We start from the raw sequence: 19152 nt of genomic DNA on the forward strand, positions 1-19152 counted from the left end.
AGGTGTATTCCTAAGCTGATTCTCAGATTGGTTTTACCAGAAGATTACACTGTAGATGAACAAAGTAAAGATAATACTGTCCCTGCCCTCCGAGTCAAACCAAGAGAGTGCTAGAGAGTGCTAGAAAGAGAATGCTTTATACAGATAAATGGGGAATAGTAATACCAGTGTGGGAATGATAGGACAAGAATGCCTCCAGGACAGAAAGTCCAGAACATGAGAGGGCCTGAAGAGCTCCCAAACAGGCCTCCCCATCAGGTTACCAGGTGGGCGATAATTGTATGCCGTCTGCGGGTAAGGGTAATCAGAGGAGTAGGTGATCAACAAAAAACCATCCCTGGAGATGTAAGCCTCCTTATATACCTATTGTCCACGTAAGCTCCTAGGCCAAAGCCTCCATTGCCCGCGAACTCCAGAACTAAGATTTTGTACGGTTTGCTTACAAACTATTCCCCTAAGGCTGCTTCCTTGGAGAAACCACCTCTTTTGGCTTCAACCCATCGGGCCTGTAAGACTCCTGTGTCTCTTGGTTCATCACATGTTGGCCCTGTTCTGTAGCTCTCGAGCGCTTTTCTGACTTTAGGTAATTTTCCGATGTTATTCGCTTTGGGGGAGGATAATGTCTGTTCTATTGTTGGTCAGCAGAGATCTTCCAAAGACAAGCACTGTAGTGGCATACAAGACTTTTTTCTGAAGGTGGGAAGCCTTCAGTCAACTGTTGGTGCACCATGAACTTGGTGGTAAAAAATTGAACCACATCATCACCCATGTGATCAGCAATGACAAGATAGACATCACTGCCACACTTAATATTATATTCTCATAGCTTTTTGACCAGGGTCTTCTTTAAGCGGCGTCGACTTTGTTGCAAGCTCAACCGATTGTTGGACTGACATGGCTTTGTAACTCTGGAAATCTTTTGTGATGGCATCTCCGGTGTAATATTCTGACGTAATGAAGATTAGTTGTTGAACTGGAACATAGGAATGTAGCGGGTGCCTGAATTTAAGCCATAGGAGAGACTACTTCTAGCACCCTCTTTTTGTAGCCCTGGGAGATGGAAGAGGCCATTTCTGGCACCCTCTTTTTGTGGCCCACTGCGATGCCAAAAATGGGTTGCACTAGCAAGGGTGACTGGCCGGGTGAATGATCTCTAATTGGGTGTGTATTGATGGCCATAATAATCTATGCAATTGGGTACTTTTGGATTTCTGGCTTTCTGGCTTTCTGGCTCTTTCTAAGACCGCCATTTTTGAATTTTCTGACTTCTAAAACCATACAGTACAGCTCTCTAAAGCAAACTGTCCAATTTTCTGGCAGCTATGGGGAGTGCTGGGGCCTACAGAGCCAAGTCCTCATTCAATGGATAATCTGGGAGTGATAGGTCTCAATGAGACCTGTTGAGATCAGTAATTTGGCAAAACCCTATCCAAGGCCCCATCCCTCAAAATCCTTCATGTTCCATTTCAACCTCCTTTTCAAATGCTACACCTGTTCTTACACCTGTGCCTTGATTCCACAACAGGACCTGCCACATCTTGGAGACTATCTGTGGCAGGCAATTGAAAAGAGGTTAATATGACATGGCCTTCAGGGCAAAGGATTCCGGGCCACATATTTCACACCAAATGCCACTACTTTGAGGACTCTCCAAGGCAAGGGCTTGGAAGCAATGTATTTCACACAAAAGCCACAATTTTCCAGGCTCCCTAGGGCAAATCACATATTCCATACCAAAAGCCATGGCTCTAGGGACTCCCCAAGGCAAACAGCAAACCTATATCAGAGCCTAGGCTCCCCAGGGCAGACCACCTATTTCTCACATATGCCATGACTTTCTGGGCTCCTCTGGGCAAAGCTTTGAAGCAACATATTTCCAAGCAAAGCCCACAATTATCAGGCTCCCCTGGGGCAACCACCTTTTCATGTCAAAAGCCACAGCTTTCCCAGCTCTCCAGGGCAAAATATTCCAGGCCATGCATTTCAAGCCAAAGGTCATGATTCCCAACTCCCCCGGGGGCAAACCACCTATTTCATACCAAAACCCCTGACTGTCACAGCTCCCCAGGGCAAAGGCTCGGAAAAACATACTCCGTTCAAAAATGTCTGATTCCGTGGGGCAGAGGATACTACTGGGGCAGACCACGTATTTCCAGCTGAAAGCCATGCGTTGCCCGATTCCGTAGGGCAGAGGATACTACTGAGGCAAGCCACTTGTTTCCAGCCAAGGCCGTTCCCCTCAGGGCAAGCATGCGCTCAAGGCATTTCAGTCCCTGGGGCATTTTTAGCCCCAGAATTCTTGAATTGACTGAGGCAGGCCACAATTTCAGCAACAAAGACAGCTCTCCTTGGGGCATTTCTACCCTGAGGCATTTTCGGCCCTAGGATTCTGAATCGACTGAGGCAGGCCACAATTTCAGCAACAATGGCGCTCTTCTTCAATAACCCCTGAGGCAACTTTTCGCCCTGGGGATAGCCACCGCGCGGCCATATATTCCGACTCTCCCCAGGGCAGGTTGTCGCCCTAGTGCAGCCACTTACCTTCTCTCTCAATTTCAACTGTCCCAAGGCAGCTTGCCGCCCCAGGACAAGCTTTTTGCCCTAAGGGTACCACATTTCCAGTGGGCCATCAATTTTCAATTGTCGCCCCTGAGGCAAATCTGCGCCCCAAGAATAGCCACCTTTCTTCACTCACAGCCATAAACTTTGATATCCCCCAGGGCAACTATCGGGCACCACATTTCTTCACTCAAAGCTGGAGTTTTATATCCTCCTTGAGGCAGCCACATTTCTTCATTTGAAGCATTACGCTCCCTGGGCAATGGCCACAATTCGACCCTGAGTATTGATCGAGACTCCAAATTGCAGTTCCTCCAAAGCAATATTGACTAGCCCATTGCTTTTTCATCCCTCAGCCCTAGCTGCATGTTCCTAATATCCATGGGCATGCTGACGCTGTCAAGGCGTGCAACACATGAATCGCCATCAACAGTGTTATTTCCCTCCAATAGGACAAATCTCCGAAACACAATAATAGTCTGAAAATCGTCCTTGCAAAATTACAATCCCAAAAATCTCAGAACTCATTATGAAGAGGCTAAGGTCTAGAACGACTGCATTAATACAGGAAAAATAGTTGATCACTAGGAGCTCATAGGCATTCACTGTTTCTCCTCCAGGCGTTCAAGATCACCCTGGAGCTCCTTCAACTCAGGCCTATATCGTTTAATGAATGCGATAGCACAGGGCAAGCTAACATATGTGCCTCGCAAAATATGCTTCTCTCCATGTCTCCGGCCACCAGGCATGACATAAAACGTCTCCTTTGTACTCTTCAAATAGGATCTCATCACATCTCTTGAGAACTGAAGAGCCCAGCATATCTTGGTAAGATTGATAGCCCTGGAAGGGTTCTTATTAGCATCATGGTTAACCCACATTTCGAGCTGAATTACTCCGAGTCCTCGGGTCCCAGCTGTGTGTATGTTACAAGTGGCAGAAGACTTCCGACGTGTTCTTCTTGTGGGCGGCCCACAGGTGGATGATGGAAGATAAGCCTCTCCTCCAGCTCCTGATATGTCTTCATTCATTGTGAACCCACTGGGGAGCTGGAATTGATTCCAAAAGCTGCTATCAAGTGAGGGCAAGGCCTCTGGGAGAAGCGGCGTAGGCGACTGAAGCAAGCACTCGTAGGGTTGGAGAAAAGTACCCCTTCGCTCAGGCTCAGGATCATTCGTGCTCTCATCCCGTTCAGTGGGAGTCTCACTCCCTTGTATGGTTGCCGGCAATGAGCTATCACGGATAAAAGCAGTCGGCTTGAAGACTGTAGTGGGCAAGTTCTGCCCCACACAGCCCTGTCGGTTGAGATCAAACTCATGGTCCTTGGGAGAAGGTTCCAGGCGGTGGTCAGATAAACAGGCTGCTGCTGAGGGCCTGGATTTGGGGTCCTTATGGAGCATCTCTTCTAACAGCTGAAGGAAAGGATCACCTGTTTCCCTATATGCTGCAGTTACTCTTCGTTGAACCTCTGCAGGCCAATTATCACCTGTGAACTCGTTTTCCGGATCCGGAAGTCTATCAGTGATGTCAAAGGCAGTGACAGCGGTTGACCAAATGTCAATACTTTTGTCGTAGTGACCAATGTAGATCTCTGGTGCTGCATATTTCTTTGTGCCACACTCAGTCGTGAGGAACCCATCCCTCGCGGTCAGACCAAAGTCAGATAGTTTAGCAATCGGAGGATCCCAGCCCTTGAGAAGGATGTTCTCTGGTTTTATGTCCCGATGGACGTGCTTAACGCCATGCAGATAAGCGACAGCTGTGAGCACCTGTCGGAGAATAGTCTTCAACTCTGTGCGCGAGAGGTTCTTACGCCGGTGTTGGTCTCTGAGATTGCCCAGTGGCATAAAGTCCATGATCAGAGCAAGGCCTGCTTGGTCCGCAATCAGATCCACAAATTCAACAATGTGAGGCTGCAAATTGGTCACAGGTGAGTTAGTGTGGGATTACAACATCAGTATCTTGGGAACACTTACATGCAAAAGGCACTGAAGGGTGGCAATTTCTGAGAGGTTTTTAGCCTCTTGTTTATCTCTGGCCCTGAAGAACTCTTTTACAGCATATATTGCTCCACTGTGGTATTGAACAGCCCTCCGAACAATTCCAAATTCCCCTCGGCCAATCCCCTCGAACATGGTGTATCCATTACGCAACCCCATGCGTTGGGATGGCGGTCTAGTGCTTGCCGCAGAGGAGAGAATGAGCTGTCCGAGTCCAGGAATGGCTGTTTTGTATTTCTCAGCAAACAATCGCCAGTTTGATTGATGCTGGAGCTTCTGTACACCACTTAAAGTGGGATGATAGAGGAGGAATTCAAGGTCGTCCACAGTCACTTCAGTCACCTTTGCAGCGTCTAGCGACCAGCGCGCGCGCCCAACTAGCTTTGTTTTGTGCCCTTCTTCACCTCTAACTTGGACGGTAGTACCATGCTGTGATTCATTCTGTAGTACAAGGATTCCCGACTCGAAATTGAAATAGATCCGGAAGTGTTTGGCACTGATCTTTTTGCCGCTGTGTCGAACGTCATCGTGAACTCCAAGTAGGACATTGCACATCTTCCGCGCGGCACTGTTGATACCGAAGGTCCAGCCTTGGGAAGGGTCTTTCATGTCGCTATCAAATCTGAGATGGAGTTCCGGCTCTGCTGAGAGCGCGGCTGGTGTACATTCTCGGCTTTCAGGATCGATGTCAACAGACTGGTCGCCAAAAGTGATGTTGACATGCAAGGGCCGGTCTCATTTGATGACCTGAGTTCCAAGTAAGCCTCTCCTAGCACAAGTCTTCATTATAGAACAAATGTCTGTACTCTGAATCCATGGTTTCCCAAAGTGAACTTCAGGGCTCTGATATCACTTCTCCAGTAGATGGCTTGGTGACTACAAAGAGGTCAGAAGTTTTTCAATACAAAAAACAAATGTCAAATGAGAGCTAATGCACTGGAACCACAATCAATGAGTCTGACAATGAGTTCATGGATATTTTCGCTAGGCTTTGAGTAATCAAATCTGCTGAGGGCGACATTCTCCATCTTCAGATCTGGAGTGAGGATGAGTACGCCAGATCCAAAACTCGTTGCAACTCGTGTGGGAAGACCCAGGTCCGAAGTGGTGTGGAGTGGCTAACTTCAAGTTACTGAAACACATCTCTTTTTACCCTAATTTCACTTTTCCTTCGGTCATATAGAGGGAAATTGGTCTATTTATAGTTAAATGAAATATAATAAGGATGGAATCAAAATCTGACTTGCAAGATCAGTTTTGGTGTGGGAAATTCAAGAGCAAGAAAACTAACACTTTTTTATCCAGGTTTCACCCCTTCAAAGTGAGCTCACAAGGTGAGAGTTCAAAGAGAAGATGTTGTGTGAACAGTACTGCTGTGATTTCTTGAGACAGGACATCATCTCCTATCTAAGAATGAAGGAAGTGGATGAGTCGACTGAGTCCGACCATTGCAAAGGGTATGCTTGGGAAGAGGTTTACTTTAAATGATATTCCAAAATTAACTTTTCCTTGAGTCATATTGAGGAAAACTGGTCAGTCTATAACTATATGCCATCTAAATATGGATAGGATTGGAATCCAGCCTGCAAGTTCGTTATCTGCTCAACCAACCCCCCTTTTTTCTCCCCCGCGGCGGAGGCGGCGGACTTTGAGTGGTTTCTATCCAAAATTGATTTTTCCTTCGGTCATATTAAAGGGAATTGGTAATTTTATAGGCAGACATCATAATAATATGCATATGAACAGAATCCAACTTGCAAGATCGATTTCTGCTCCGAGAGGCTAACTTCAAGCACATGAAAACCACCTATTTTTTATTCAAATTTTATTTTTGTTTGGGTCATATTGTGGGCAACTAGTTAATTGGTGGCCATATGACTAAGATTGCTCCAGGGCCGACTTTAAAAAAGGCTTTGGACGAAGAAATGGATCAGGCAACAATGTCTTGACAAGTTAGAATGGACCAGCTCTCAATCAATACTTATTCGACAAAAGTGTGTTCTACATCCACAATACAGCGCCCTCTCCGCAGCTGGATAGTTTCCACGGCCACAAACTACTTCACAATGAGCTCCACCTGTCCTTGTCCGCCTCACAGAATCCTCGGAGGGCCTCTTAGCCGTGTATTTCCAATGGTTTATCCCGGTGCAACATCACGTGTATTATTGACTGGGCTTTCTGGCTTTCTTATTGTCCGTGCCGATGCCCGTGCTTCTTGCGAGAACCGGATTGCCTCATCCTCTGAAAAGCCTGAGAAAAGTCAATAGCTGTCATGTAATTGGGTTATGACCTTGGAACATACCTTGACATTCTCAAAGAACTTCCTAACCATTTCTTTGTCCAAATCACCAATGCTCCTGTCCCGGTCATGGATAAGATCTGCAACCGCCTTGACATACTTCCCAGCAGTAAAGTCCATGTCCTCATTGGTGGTATCTGGATTCTTCGTTTGAGCAATCATGGTTTCCATCCATCGACCAATATCCGACCACTGAAGGATATGCCCACCAACCATCAATGTCTGGCCCTTCGAGATACGGAAGACATAATGGATCGTCGCAGAAGTGAAAAAGATAGTTTGTCCAGGTTGCAGAACAACATATCTCCATTGCCCGCCCAAATAACCTTGGGGATCCCCTATCCAAGCATCTAGTTCATCCTTTGTTGGGCGCGACATCCAGCCAAAACCAACCTGTCCCTCTTGGACTGTTAACCACGTAGAAAATCCATGGCTGTCCATATGAGGTGCTGTGTTGTGGCCTCCTTCACAGAGAAGGGCCCATTCAAGAACATTTTTCCACTCATTCCAGGTGTCAATGGCTGCCACAGGCCTCTCAGCACTATTTCCCATCAAAACTACATCACGCACTCGTGACAAAAGTTGGCAATTTTCCCCCATTAGGAAGGTTGGGAGGGTTGATGGGATCGGATTGTGTAGATCGAGGACATTCCAGGGATCTTCAGCTACTTCATTTTTGAGAAATCGTTCGCGGACTTCATGAAGAGTGCGACTTTCAAAGGACTCGAGTTCACCATCACGGGATGGGATCTGCACCGACACTTCACGATGAAAGCCTCCCATGCGCTGGAAAAGCTGCAATATGGGGCGATCTGAGCCACTCCACTGAAAAGGCTGCTGAGATTCCACAATGATTGGAATATTGACATTCCCAGACTCGACTTCCGCCGCTGCACGTTTTCCAGACCAAAAATGTGCATCAATACCATCATCAGCAGTCTTGCTCCGGGTCAAGAGTCTATGAATCAACCTATTCGTAATTCCCCCATGCGAGTCTTCAGCCTCCTGTGGAAGCCTCCCCACAATTTCTTCAAGGACTTGTTTCATAAATCTCTCATCGCGAACTGGGTCATGTGGTCGCTCATACCCACGATTCATAGTACGGACGGGGGAATTCTGGTCATCGAAACGCATTCTCTTGGCTGCCCTGTAATGTAGGTCTGGTGCAGACAGCCGTCGGGTCAAAGTTGGTCTTTGTGAGGAAGGAACGACTTCACTTGTATCTTCTCTCCAAGTATCGCTTCTTTCATCGTCTAGGGCAATCCTTGTGGTAATACTAGTGAACTTCCTAAGGTGCTGATAACACAAAGAGTTCCTGTAAGGCATTAACTGTCTAAGGAAGCCCTTGCCGTCCGTATGCATCTTAGGTAGATCATCCAGCATAGACCGAATGTGAGATGGTAGAGTTGAACAGCAACGACGCCTTCCCTGGCGCCGCATGCGCTTTGGTGTCTCTTTGTAAACCTTTGGAAGCCGGTGACGGAGTCTTGTTTCACTCTTTTGGTTGGATTCCCGGTCATTGATTTCGGTATTGTGGCTGTCTTCATTTCCGGAGACACTCTCTCGGTCGGATTCACTCTCCAGATTATCACCTTCATTCCCAGACTCACTCTCTTGGTCGGATTCATGTCGTGGAGAAGCCTGATTCACAGAATGAGGATTTTCATTCTTCGACTCATCAGATTCATTCGCGGGATTGGGGGTTTCGTTCTCGGGATTGTTCGTTTGGTCTGTTTCGCGCGGTTGGGAAGATCCGTTCACAGAATGGGCGGGGTTATTTTCTGATCCAACCTCTCTTGATTCACTCTCGGGGCTCTGTTCATCAGAGTTCGGAGCTGCAGCAAAGTCCCCCAGAACAAATAAACCAAACTTGTCCAGACCATAGCCATCAGGTAACTCGTCAATACCTAGCTGTTGAAATGGAAGTGGTTCTCTCTCCGGGTCGTTGTCTTTGATATATGGGTTCCTATGCGTCCACTTCTTCAGATTCTCCAAATCAATCTGAGAGATAGGATTTTTCGCCTTTCTAATTGGGCGCCTTCCAGGAATTCGAGTTCTCCTGAGCATCAGCCTATTAAGCTTAATGCATGCTTCCTCCCATGAAGCAATTTGATTTGCAGCAGTTGCTAGGAGTTTGCAAAACCTCACACCAAGTGAGGGCCACCCATAATACTGAAGTACATCTTGACCCCAGCATCTGCTGACTTGTTTGAGCGCGTTAAGTTGAGTCCTTTTTATTTTCAAACCGTCCCTCGCAACACCAATGAACCGGTCCCATTGCTCAATTTCCTCATCCGTAGTCGTACTGCTTCTAGCCTCCTGCTGGCGCGATTCTCTCTGCTGTTTATAGAGCTTGCACCCAGAAGACATCACCTTATCATAATCCGCAATCAGGACTTCGATCCCATCATGTCTTGCCAAGAGTTCGTCCCGCTTCGCGACACATTGCTGAAATCTTATGGTATCATCGGGCTGAGCAAGAAGACTCGCCTGGAATTCCCTGAGCTCGCTAGGAATAGTCGGGTCATCCGTATCCTCATTGCTGCTGTCATCGACTCGGAATGGGGAGGGAGCGTGGATGGAGGGAGCGTGGATGGACGCAGGCATGGCCATGAAGAAGTGTCGCGTGGCTAACTGAAGAAGTATAATATTGCAAGAGATAGAAGCTGAGGGGTAAAGAAGTTGTTCTCTGTCTCTTGTCTCGCAAAAACTCCTTGCCCGAGGCTAGACTTATTGTGGAGCGTTGCAGGTGCCGGTAGAGAAAACGATTTTAAATGAGGCTGGGACTGATGTATAAACAAATTTAATTCATCCACTGAACTAGGTCGCGAGAAAACTAGCTTCAGAGTGCAAAGGCAGAATGGTTGCGCACCATGGAGATGGTCAACCTGGAGCTCGAACCATGTAATGACTAATCACAAAAGGTGTGGCGGTGACAACAGGTTCCATTGGCACGTGCGGGGGCAGCAGGTTCCATTGGCACCTGTCGCGAGACCTGCCAACCACCAGCGGCTTTACTATCTCGATGGTGTGGATTTCATGAAGGCACTCAGCAATTTGGGTTTGCACCGATGAGAACGACGCCGGTGCACTATTGACTATTCAAAGGGCAGCTTCCATGATGATTTCGAGCGACATCCACACCCCAGGCAATGGTTCCGAGTTCGGGAAAAGACACAAACCAAAGAGACTGTATGCAGGGAATTGCTATCCGGATCTGTGTTTGAGTGTCAACACCTCAAGGCTTAGAGGCTGCCACGTTTGCTGAAGTGTTGCTGTTGTTGATGCCACTTTTGGACTGTTACACTTCCGCTGCTGCCCAGCACCTCATCTTCTTCCTCGATCTTTGCTTTGTGTAACTAGTAAGTTTCTTTCCCTCTGCTAGCCTATACGTGAGTACGCTGCTTAGTGCTAACCAGACTTGCAATTCCTCTCAGTTTTTTACTCCCTATGCCATTCAGCTGCACTGTATCTGCCCCAGAATACGCAACAGGTAAACAAGAAGCCATCCAGAGTTATATGGCCTACAGCTAACCTGAGTGATTATTCTAAGCTATGGAGTCAACGGATTGTTCAATTTGCTTGCGACCCTTCTACCTTCCTTTTCGCTGGGGTGATGCATGCAACCATACCTTCTGCCTTGAGTGTCTGTGGGGCCATCTCATCAGTGTGGACTATAATTCCAATGAGACTCCGATTACTGCATGCCCCTACTGCCGAGAACGGGAATACAACTTCACTTATGACGAAGTGATGGAAACATACATGAAGAACCATGGGATTCTCCATGACCGGAGCTTGATGGAGCGCCAGACTCTGCATCTCAAGTTCATCAACTTCTGCTTGGCGGCAGTAAACGACGCGATGGTGGCCTACGAACTAGATGATGAAAGTAACAACGTCATTACAAGTGAAGGCGATGGCTCAAATGCTACAACCAGTGGAGATTTTTTGGTGATCCCTGCCGACGTCCTCGCCGAACTGGATGAACTTGCAAACACCCCTCAGGTCCGCTACGACCCCGCTAGTGACGAAGAGGATCAGAAAATCAATGCCCTGCTGGCCCTACGTGACCATCTCCCGATTCGAAAACTACGATTGTATGGCCAACTCCATGGGGTGCACTTCCAGAATGAGATGATGCATGCAACCTTAGAAGCTTCATTCCCATTATACGAGCAATGGTAGTAATGGGTGAGGCAGGTGGTATTCAAGTTTGTTATCTACGTGTTCTCAAACCAGCACATACATAGATATCACCAATAGCCAAACATGAGAGCATAATTTTTTTTTCTGGTCTACACTTTACTGACTGGAGGGGAAGCTTTGGAAGCGATGATGCTGATGCACGCGGTGGATGCAGTGGATGCGGAGGATGTAATGACTAAGCATAGAACACGTGCGGCGGTGACAACAGGTTCGGTTCCATTGGCACCTGTCATGAGACCTGCCAACCACTGACCGGCCCGGGATCTACCATCTCGAGGGCATTTGATGAGCTGGAGACGACCACCGGTCCTGTCCAGGAGAAGAAATTGTAACTACTTGATACCCAATTAAGCCCGTGCGTATTGTGCAGTCTAGTATTATGATTGCTGTTTCCATGATGGATTGAAACGAATTGGACAAAAGTGAGAATGATAGACATTCGCATTCAAAAGCTAACCAAGTGATAGTGCTGAACATGGGAGTTAAATCGAGTTTCAGTCAAGCCTAGGATACCCTACTGAGATGCACATGCTCCCTATATAATGTGGAGATTATAAACAAGCCTGATAATGAAACTAGGGAGATGGAAAGAAGCACTTGAAACCAGCAAACCACATCAATACAATGCAAGCACACAAAGGCCTAGACTCGTGAAGGAAGGAAAAGTAAACAACTAACAGCAGGTCATATTGAATGCATAGTTGGCTGGATAAGGATCCCCATTTAACCAATGTGTGCTGGTCCGCAGTTTATTTCTTCGGCTCTTCTGCATTGGATGCCTCCGCGTCCGATGACTTCTGCAAGCTTGCCGAGATTGCGGCTTCCGTTTTTCCATGTCGGGAGAAGAACTCTTTCCAGGTTCTGTCGTTATGGGCATGAATCGAGAGGAGCCTTGTGCCAGAACTGGTGTGGTATCCGACAGTGACGACTTTCTGTTTATCAGACTTGTCTCTGCTCGATGTATGCGGCGTTGTGCCCCTTTGGATACTTGTATTAGGACGTATTAGATATGGGGTGACAAGTGTTTCTTACTGGATCTGCGCATAAGCAACTCGAGGATACTGCGAAGCCTCGTCAGCATCATCATCATTATGGGATTACCTCGTGAGCCCTACCTTCTTTTCAATGCTCCCACTCGCAATGTTGACCGTCTTCATGAACTCGGGTCCTGCCTCTAAGCCGAGTGTCTCGAGGGAGATCCCTTTGTACACCATTTGCAAGGCCTTGGTAGGGGTAAACATCGTTTTGAAGGCGTGTTAGGTTTGGTTGGGGGAAGAGGAGCAGAAACGTTATGTTACTTCAAAAGATTGTTGATGGAACAAACAGATTGTTGGTCATGATGTTGGGGAAAGAAAAAAGGATTGTAGAGAAAAGTTGGTGCTTTTTATCCCCCATTTGACAGCAGACGGCACCAGGGGGCGGCTATTCTTGTCCACTGAATGGCCCTTCAGTTGTTTCAGCATGTGCATCACACAGGATCTGAACAACCTTTCATTGGAGAAGAGAAACTGGATATATTTGGGGTATCATGCTGTTGCCACTCAGTGCTTCCATTTCTGGAGCTTTGCATTTAGGCAGACATTCAAACACTTTCCATTGGCACCAAGAAGCTGGAGAGCGCCTAAATTTGGATATGCTGTTGGAGGCCGGCGCGTAGATTGCGGGGGATACTAGGAGTATGCAGCTTGTGTTTCAAGAACCTCAAGTTTCTGTTGGTGAGAAGTTCATGCAGAGCCAACGCTGCGAGGCAGAGGGCTTGATTCGAAAAGCTTTTCATTGGTCGCGAGGAAAGAAGCAACAAGGGGTTTTGGTTGAGAGGTCAAGGGGTGGAAAGAGGTGTGGGAAGTCTGGGGATTGATCGTGCTAGGCCGGATTAGGGAGGGGACTTGGCACATGCCAAGGCTGACCTCCAACGCTCAGTGGAAAGTTTTACCATTGGCTGACAACTAGCCTCTTGCCAAGTACCTAGCCTACGCTCCCCCAACCCGACCTCCTCCAAACCACACCTACACGTTCTTTGTAGCCGCCCATCACCTTACGGCGTACTTTGGCCCAACCCTTATTTGGCTACAATTATGTGTGGAGGCTCTTTTCGTCTACCTGCTAGTATTATTACTTCCCGGCTCCTCGCATTCCCAAACACCTGTCGTGTCTCGCTGCCCATTTCCCTGCTCCACTTTTGGCCAGCGGCAGTCAGGACCATGGCTTCGACCTCTCACTCACCTCCACGCAGATTCCCTTCGTCGGGGTTTGTGGCTCTCGACCCAAAGCTGAAGGTAGAAGAGGAGGAACTACCCTCCTATGTGCCAGGAGATTTTTACCCAGTTATGATTGGTGAGGTCTTCGTGGAGAGATACCAAGTAGTAGCTAAACTTGGCTTTGGTATGTCATCCACAGTTTGGCTTTGTCGGGACCTTGTGTTAGTATTTCCCAAAATATGCGCGCGTACTGCGACTTCAAGATGACTGACTTTCCTGTCAGGGATCATCGATATCTATCTCTCAAAGTATGCACCTCACACAACCGGCAAAATAATGAGATTGCCATTTGCAACCATCTCAAGGCAAGCAACATTGAGCATCCCGGAACACCATTTGTTCGCATGATACTTGATTCTTTCAACATCATGGGCCCAACTGGGAATCAACACCAGTGCTTGCTTTACCAACCTCTTGGGATGAGCTACACAGAATTTCTTGACTTGTTTCCCGACAAGCAGATGCCTGAGGCCCTGATTCAGAGGAGCATGCAGTTGATACTCTTGGGGCTAGACTACTTACATAAAGCCAAGGTTGTCCACACGGGTATGTTTTCCTTATCTGGTACATACAATGCAAGCTTGGGACCCAATTACTGAGGTTTCTAGATATATCTGCAAATAACATTCTCCAAGGGATCACCGACCTTACAGCCCTTTCTGAAATTGAAGATGGTGAGGCCAACCAGCCAACTGCTAGAAAGGTTCTTGATGACCGCACGATCTATGTCTCGCGACCCATGCTGATAAACACGGGATTACCTGTTCTCTGCGACTTCGGTGAAGCACGCATCGGTGACAAGCACAAGGGTGATGTCATGCCAGGGATTTACAGGGCTCCGGAGGTTATCCTGGATATGGAGTGGGATTCTAAAGTGGATATTTGGGCAGTCGGCCTCACAGTAAGGGGATTATCTCTACCAAATATTTGTGAAGTGCGACTAATTTTGTTGTTCAAGACCTGGGATCTTCTTGAAACAGGAAACCTTTTTTTCGCAAGAAAAGATGGCCTGCTGAATGATGAACAGCACCTAGCTGAAATGGTGTCACTTCTTGGGCCCCCGCCTCTCGAGTTCATAAGACGAAGCGACAAGTGTCTTCAGTACTGGGATGAAAATGGTATGATTATAACCCAGCAATTGCAAACTACCTTGCAAGCTAACAAGTGTTGTCCGTAGCAAACTGGAAAGGATCTATTCCTATCCCAGAGCAATCTTTAGAGATACGCGAGCGGAGCCTGGAAGGGGATGTCCGTACTATGTTCTTGCATTTCCTGCGATCGGCGCTCGCATGGTTACCTGAAGAGAGGCTTCTAGCTGAAGATCTAGCACGGCACGCATTTCTTATGCAGCCCCTACTGGCTGCAGGTGGTCCGAAACAGCACTCTTAATGATCTGCTTCGATAATTAGGTTGTTAGGTGTGTGGTTCATACACACTCCTTGTCATCCGTACAGCATTTTCTCGAGAACCAATGGCAAGCAGCAGCAGGACGGAAACAGACATTTTGCCGCCGGTTGGCCATCGAAGAACGCCTTCACGACTTAGACTCGCCCTTGAGAAGAATCTACCAGGGAGGTCTAAGCTGCCTGGTTGTTTGGACATTGCTGCTACTCCACTCTATCAGATTCCCCGCTCCTATCTGCAGACTAAGTACGTGAGATTTCAGTGTAGATCCCGAAAGAAATAAAGTAGTGACAGTGGCATTTTGAGCAAAATGTAAACTTTCAGTGATGTGAAACGTCATTGCCTCCTCTGAGACCTACGTTGCACAGGCATGTGTGACCTGCTTGGGTAGACTCCCTTGTACAAAACCAGTATCGTCCTGCCAGTCTTCACCATTCCGGCAGCTCGTGCGGCTGATGCCCCCAGGGTCAAGATCCATGCAAATCTTTGGGTTGTCTTTGAGACAGCCTGTTCCCGGTTCACATTGAGATTTGGAGCTGATCTACTTGATCAAATGCCTGTTTCTATTCTATTTCTGAACCTGTTGTTGTGAGCTTCCTTCAAATTGGAGTCGGAAACCAAAAGCCCGAGTAATAAACTTTGCTTTTGAATTTGCATCTGCTCCAGTTTACACCGGACCGGCCCGCGAACGGACCCATAAACTCAAGAGCCCCAGGATGTCCCATACCTCCGATTGTGAGAGGAATATTCAAGTCTATGGCTGGAATGTATGAAGTAATGTTACTAGGTAAGACTAAAAATGCAGACTTTCTGGAGCCTTGCCTAAATCTGATAGGGATTGGTTGCGACGACTACGCTGAATTAATCTGACCAATAATAGTCCACAATGTCGCGAGCAAACCGGAGAACCGCATCCACTCATCCCTGTCAGCGTCCTCAAGTCCCCAAATGTAACCACGTTCTTAACCGCTGTCTTGGCTCTCTGCCTCGCACGCCCTCCTTGCTTGCATTCTCTGAGTATGGGTACGCAATATCATCACCTGTTAATCAAGGGAGACTGGTCGGTTGATGGGTTGGGTATAGAAAAAGGTGTTACTCCTTCGTGGACTTCCACATCTTGTAGTAGCAACCTTTTTGCTCCATGAGCATTGCATGCGTCCCTTGCTCGACAGCTTCGCCGTTCTGCATAACAATGATACAGTGTGCATCTTTTGCCAAGTGAAGCTGGTGCGTAACCATGACCACTGTTTTCCTGTTGAAGTGTGCCTTAAGGTTCCCCCAAATTTTGGCTGCTGTGTTGCCATCAAGATGACTGGTAGGCTCATCCAAACACAAAATTTGTGCATCTCGGACCACTCCACGAGCGATCGCAATGCGTTGCCGCTGCCCTCCTGACATTTCCTGGATGTTTGTGTCAAAACGCCCTTTGCGCCGTATTAAATAATCATAGATTTCTGCTGCTTTGCAGGCAGCCTCTATCTCATGATCATCCACGTCATCCTTGATAAATGCGATGTTCTGCCGAACACTGCCAGTGAAAAATTTCGGATCCTGATGGACAACGGCGACACTATCCCGAAAGCTTCCCAGACAAATCTCTGAAATGTTGTGGCCTTGGACAGAGATAGAGCCTGACTGTGGGTCGAAGAGACGTAGAAGAAGGTTCAAGATGGTTGACTTTCCACTTCCAGATGGCCCAACAATTGCAGTGGTTTGACCACCATGGAGATGGAATGAGACACTGTTAAGAACCGGCTGTCCTCCATAGGAGAAAGTGACATTTTTAAATTCGATGTCTCCACTGACGTCGGTTAAAATGGGAGCGTCTTTTCGAGTAAATACTGCCGGTTTCCGCTTTAGAACCTCAATAACTGGCTCTAACTGCACGCCAATCCGCTTTAGTCCATCAGCCCCATCCGTTAGACACCCGAGGACGTTTGATAAGTTAGTCCACAAGGTCCATATTATGACAAGATCCTTAGCCTGTCTGTCTTGCTGGCTAGCTGCTGCCATAGCCACTGCAATGAGGATAATGGCGTCCTTTATAATACGTGCACGGAAAGAAAGAAGCTTTTGTCGTAAGCTGGATTCCAGACTGGCGTCAACTGCCTTGGAGACCTGGCCCTGCTTACGCAAGAACCTGTTGTGAGAGGCCACCATCAGCCAATTTGCGATGGATTCCCGTGTAATAAGGCTTTCCTGCTGTTTGTTTTCCAGTGTGTGTTTTTGCATTTCCCGCGGAGAGAGGAGCCATTGGGAATACCATAAGTAGGTGGCAGCGGTTATCGAGTAGTATACTGCCAACCTGATACCAAAGTGAAGATACAGCGCATGTACAGATAGTATCAGATCCAGAAATGCTGTCATCGGGAACGCAATGCTGGACACCAGACTCTCAAGTCCACCAAGTCGTGACATTAGGTCCAATGGATCACTCGATTCGCTCAGGTGGAAATCGCCCGAAAGGCCCATGACTTTGTTGTACGTCATAACTTTTATTTTTCGGGACCAGTTTTTCTCCAAAGTCCACCAACAGTATCGCTGGATTCTCAGGGTCACAGTCAAATGTTCAAGTAGGTAGGGGATGGCCACAGTCAGGATCTCCCCTACTGACAGTCCTGGGCGGCCTCAGTTAGTAATCTAGAAAATTTACAATATTAGCAATGTAAAAGTACATACTATCAGATCGGCTAATCATATCCTGGATAGCCTGGCCAGTCTGGAATGGCGTCATGACATTCAGGGCACGATCCACCAGGATGCATACCCCAATGCTGAGGGGGTGAAGCCATTGAGAGATGCCTTCGGGCCAAAAAACAGGTGCGAGGAGCTACAGGTTGGAGAGAAATATGGTTAGTGATTCCATCATGAAAATAGCTAGCGGCGACCTACCTGAAAAGTGGTGATGTAGTGCCTCCATACTGCCTGGCCTTGCTGGGACTGAGATATTGTTGTGTGACCTCCTTTGATTGTGGGGCCTAAGACTCCTTGGCTCGGGTCATCTTTTCTCCGCCGAGCATCAACGTCGACCTCTCGGCCTCCCCAGGTAGTCTAAGTTTGTATCAGCAAAGACGCAGCATAGAAGAATCTTCCAAGTCATACCACGTGAAGTGTCAAAAAGGCGTATATTTTGATGATCCCATGCACATAGCCAAAGAGGATAGAAACCGGTAAGAGAACAATGTCAGAAGGGTGTTGTCGATAGTAATCCACGAACTTGATAAACTTGCTGACGAACATCCAACCAAGCAGCAACGCCAGCGACCGAAAATGCAGCACTTGATCGTACCCAGTCACTCTATGGCATAGCCAGATGAGCAAGGCATCCATCAGCGCTGCAGGCGGAAGCAAGGGAGTTGTCAGAAAAACAGCATAGATGCTGTAAGGATGCCTTCTACTGTATGGTCAGCTTTTCCATCAGACCTGAATACTTTGGGTCAGTGAAATCTGACCTCCATGTTCTCAATGTTACGAGGCTTTTCAAGTTGCTCCTCCAGTTGCTTCGGGACCAGCGCAGGCATTGAAGCAAATACTTTGTGTTGTCCTCCAGTGTCGTCTGAACCATAGCGTCAGGATGGTTTTGAAAGAAGATATCCCATCCCTTCTCAATCATCCAGCGGGTCAAGAAATTGTCATCATCAGGGCCGAGCTTCTTTCCCCAACAAGTCTCATCACAGAAAGCTTTTAGGAATCCTTCGTCTTTCACAATGCTAGTGCGGTAGGCGGCAGTTCGTCCAGAGATGCAGGGAATACCCCCATCCATATAGTTTGTCGCGGCACAGTCGAAGTTCCTTCGCTCAAGATATAGAGCTCCAAGGAAAAGCCAGATGCGGTGAATCAAATTCCGTGGGTTGCGACGCTGAAGACGCTGGCAGGTGACAACAGCCCCAATCTTTTCCTTTGCTTCAAAGGGGGCAATTATCCATTGAAGCAGGTTAGGAGGCCATTCCACATCATCATCAGCAAACACTGTGATCTCGGTGTTGACATGCCTTATCCCAGCAGCCATCTGATCTCGTTTGTTCGGGTCCTGGACAACCTTAACTTGGAGTTCGGTTTTCCCGGACCGACGTCCGAGCTTGTTGACCATTTCTTCCAACGGCCGGCAGTTCCTCTTGGTAGTCACCAGTATAATATTTCGTGGAGCACTTGCCAGGATCGAAATAACAGTAGTTTCCAACTCCTGATTGGCTTCCAGACAGGGTATGACCACCGTCACATCTTCTCGGCTCATTTTCGGGCCCTGTCGGGGGTGGATGGGCTCGAGCATCCAACACGCCCATTGATTAACAACAAGCCGGGCATATCGATAGACGCTTCGGGTTGGATTTCAGTGAGAGCAAATTGCAACAGTCAGGAGGTCAACTTACAAGACAAAGAGGAAAATAAACCCATAAGGAGTCTCCATTGCGAAGATTGTCCG

The 19152-nt window shown here is 47.6% G+C and overlaps 7 protein-coding genes across 7 annotated transcripts; 2 read left to right on the plus strand and 5 right to left on the minus strand.

Moving 5' to 3' along the window:
- Positions 1–446: 446 nt before the first annotated feature.
- On the minus strand, positions 447–769 carry CIMG_12640 (uncharacterized protein; the record flags this gene model as incomplete). The annotated part of the gene is made up of 2 exons (XM_004445549.1): positions 447–623; positions 680–769. 2 exons carry the CDS (start codon positions 767–769, stop codon positions 447–449), a joined length of 267 nt encoding a protein of 88 aa, XP_004445606.1.
- Positions 770–3051: 2282 nt separating this feature from the next.
- On the minus strand, positions 3052–5930 carry CIMG_02743 (CAMK protein kinase). Its single transcript, XM_001248971.2, has 3 exons — positions 5851–5930; positions 4536–5797; positions 3052–4472 (listed from the first exon to the last, which is right to left on the minus strand). The coding sequence occupies exons 2-3, from the start codon at positions 5166–5168 to the stop codon at positions 3162–3164; spliced, it is 1944 nt and encodes a 647-aa protein (XP_001248972.1). The 5' UTR covers positions 5169–5797; positions 5851–5930; the 3' UTR covers positions 3052–3161.
- Positions 5931–6746: 816 nt separating this feature from the next.
- On the minus strand, positions 6747–9465 carry CIMG_02742 (uncharacterized protein; the record flags this gene model as incomplete). The annotated part of the gene is made up of 2 exons (XM_001248970.1): positions 6747–6809; positions 6862–9465. The coding sequence occupies 2 exons, from the start codon at positions 9463–9465 to the stop codon at positions 6747–6749; spliced, it is 2667 nt and encodes an 888-aa protein (XP_001248971.1).
- A 414-nt stretch (positions 9466–9879) lies between these two features.
- CIMG_02741 (uncharacterized protein) lies at positions 9880–11155 on the plus strand. The gene is made up of 3 exons (XM_001248969.2): positions 9880–10220; positions 10296–10351; positions 10412–11155. The coding sequence occupies exons 2-3, from the start codon at positions 10309–10311 to the stop codon at positions 11044–11046; spliced, it is 678 nt and encodes a 225-aa protein (XP_001248970.2). The 5' UTR covers positions 9880–10220; positions 10296–10308; the 3' UTR covers positions 11047–11155.
- A 335-nt stretch (positions 11156–11490) lies between these two features.
- On the minus strand, positions 11491–12878 carry CIMG_02740 (uncharacterized protein). The gene is made up of 3 exons (XM_001248968.2): positions 12183–12878; positions 12100–12128; positions 11491–12045 (listed from the first exon to the last, which is right to left on the minus strand). The coding sequence occupies exons 1-3, from the start codon at positions 12306–12308 to the stop codon at positions 11817–11819; spliced, it is 384 nt and encodes a 127-aa protein (XP_001248969.1). The 5' UTR covers positions 12309–12878; the 3' UTR covers positions 11491–11816.
- A 223-nt stretch (positions 12879–13101) lies between these two features.
- Positions 13102–15063, plus strand: CIMG_02739 (CMGC/SRPK protein kinase). Its single transcript, XM_001248967.2, has 5 exons — positions 13102–13486; positions 13549–13871; positions 13934–14226; positions 14284–14443; positions 14503–15063. Exons 1-5 carry the CDS (start codon positions 13143–13145, stop codon positions 14712–14714), a joined length of 1332 nt encoding a protein of 443 aa, XP_001248968.2. The 5' UTR covers positions 13102–13142; the 3' UTR covers positions 14715–15063.
- A 433-nt stretch (positions 15064–15496) lies between these two features.
- On the minus strand, positions 15497–19137 carry CIMG_02738 (polysaccharide synthase Cps1; the record flags this gene model as incomplete). Its single annotated transcript, XM_001248966.2, has 6 exons — positions 15497–17347; positions 17409–17559; positions 17622–17780; positions 17832–18123; positions 18182–19045; positions 19100–19137. The coding sequence occupies 6 exons, from the start codon at positions 19135–19137 to the stop codon at positions 15822–15824; spliced, it is 3030 nt and encodes a 1009-aa protein (XP_001248967.2). The 3' UTR covers positions 15497–15821.
- Between the last annotated feature and the right edge of the window lie 15 nt (positions 19138–19152).

Source organism: Coccidioides immitis (assembly GCF_000149335.2).
Source record: "Coccidioides immitis RS genomic scaffold supercont3.1, whole genome shotgun sequence".
Taxonomy (NCBI): Eukaryota; Fungi; Ascomycota; class Eurotiomycetes; order Onygenales; family Onygenaceae; genus Coccidioides; species Coccidioides immitis.

Excerpts from the sequence above, each read along its gene's own strand:
- CIMG_02743 (XM_001248971.2), bottom strand. The coding sequence starts at position 5,168 with ATGAAAGACCCTTCCCAAGGCTGGACCTTCGGTATCAACAGTGCCGCG. Across the intron at positions 4,473-4,535 it reads CCCTTCAGTGCCTTTTGCAT|CCTCACATTGTTGAATTTGT; the intron begins GTAAGTGTTCCC and ends ACCAATTTGCAG.
- CIMG_02740 (XM_001248968.2), bottom strand. The coding sequence starts at position 12,308 with ATGTTTACCCCTACCAAGGCCTTGCAAATGGTGTACAAAGGGATCTCC. Across the intron at positions 12,129-12,182 it reads GTGGGAGCATTGAAAAGAAG|TATCCTCGAGTTGCTTATGC; the intron begins GTAGGGCTCACG and ends GAGGCTTCGCAG. Across the intron at positions 12,046-12,099 it reads GTTGCTTATGCGCAGATCCA|GGGCACAACGCCGCATACAT; the intron begins GTAAGAAACACT and ends AAGTATCCAAAG.
- CIMG_02741 (XM_001248969.2), top strand. The coding sequence starts at position 10,309 with ATGCCATTCAGCTGCACTGTATCTGCCCCAGAATACGCAACAG. Across the intron at positions 10,352-10,411 it reads TGCCCCAGAATACGCAACAG|CTATGGAGTCAACGGATTGT; the intron begins GTAAACAAGAAG and ends GATTATTCTAAG.
- CIMG_02739 (XM_001248967.2), top strand. The coding sequence starts at position 13,143 with ATGTGTGGAGGCTCTTTTCGTCTACCTGCTAGTATTATTACTTCCCGG. Across the intron at positions 13,487-13,548 it reads TGGCTTTGTCGGGACCTTGT|GGATCATCGATATCTATCTC; the intron begins GTTAGTATTTCC and ends CTTTCCTGTCAG. Across the intron at positions 14,227-14,283 it reads TTTGGGCAGTCGGCCTCACA|ACCTGGGATCTTCTTGAAAC; the intron begins GTAAGGGGATTA and ends TTGTTGTTCAAG.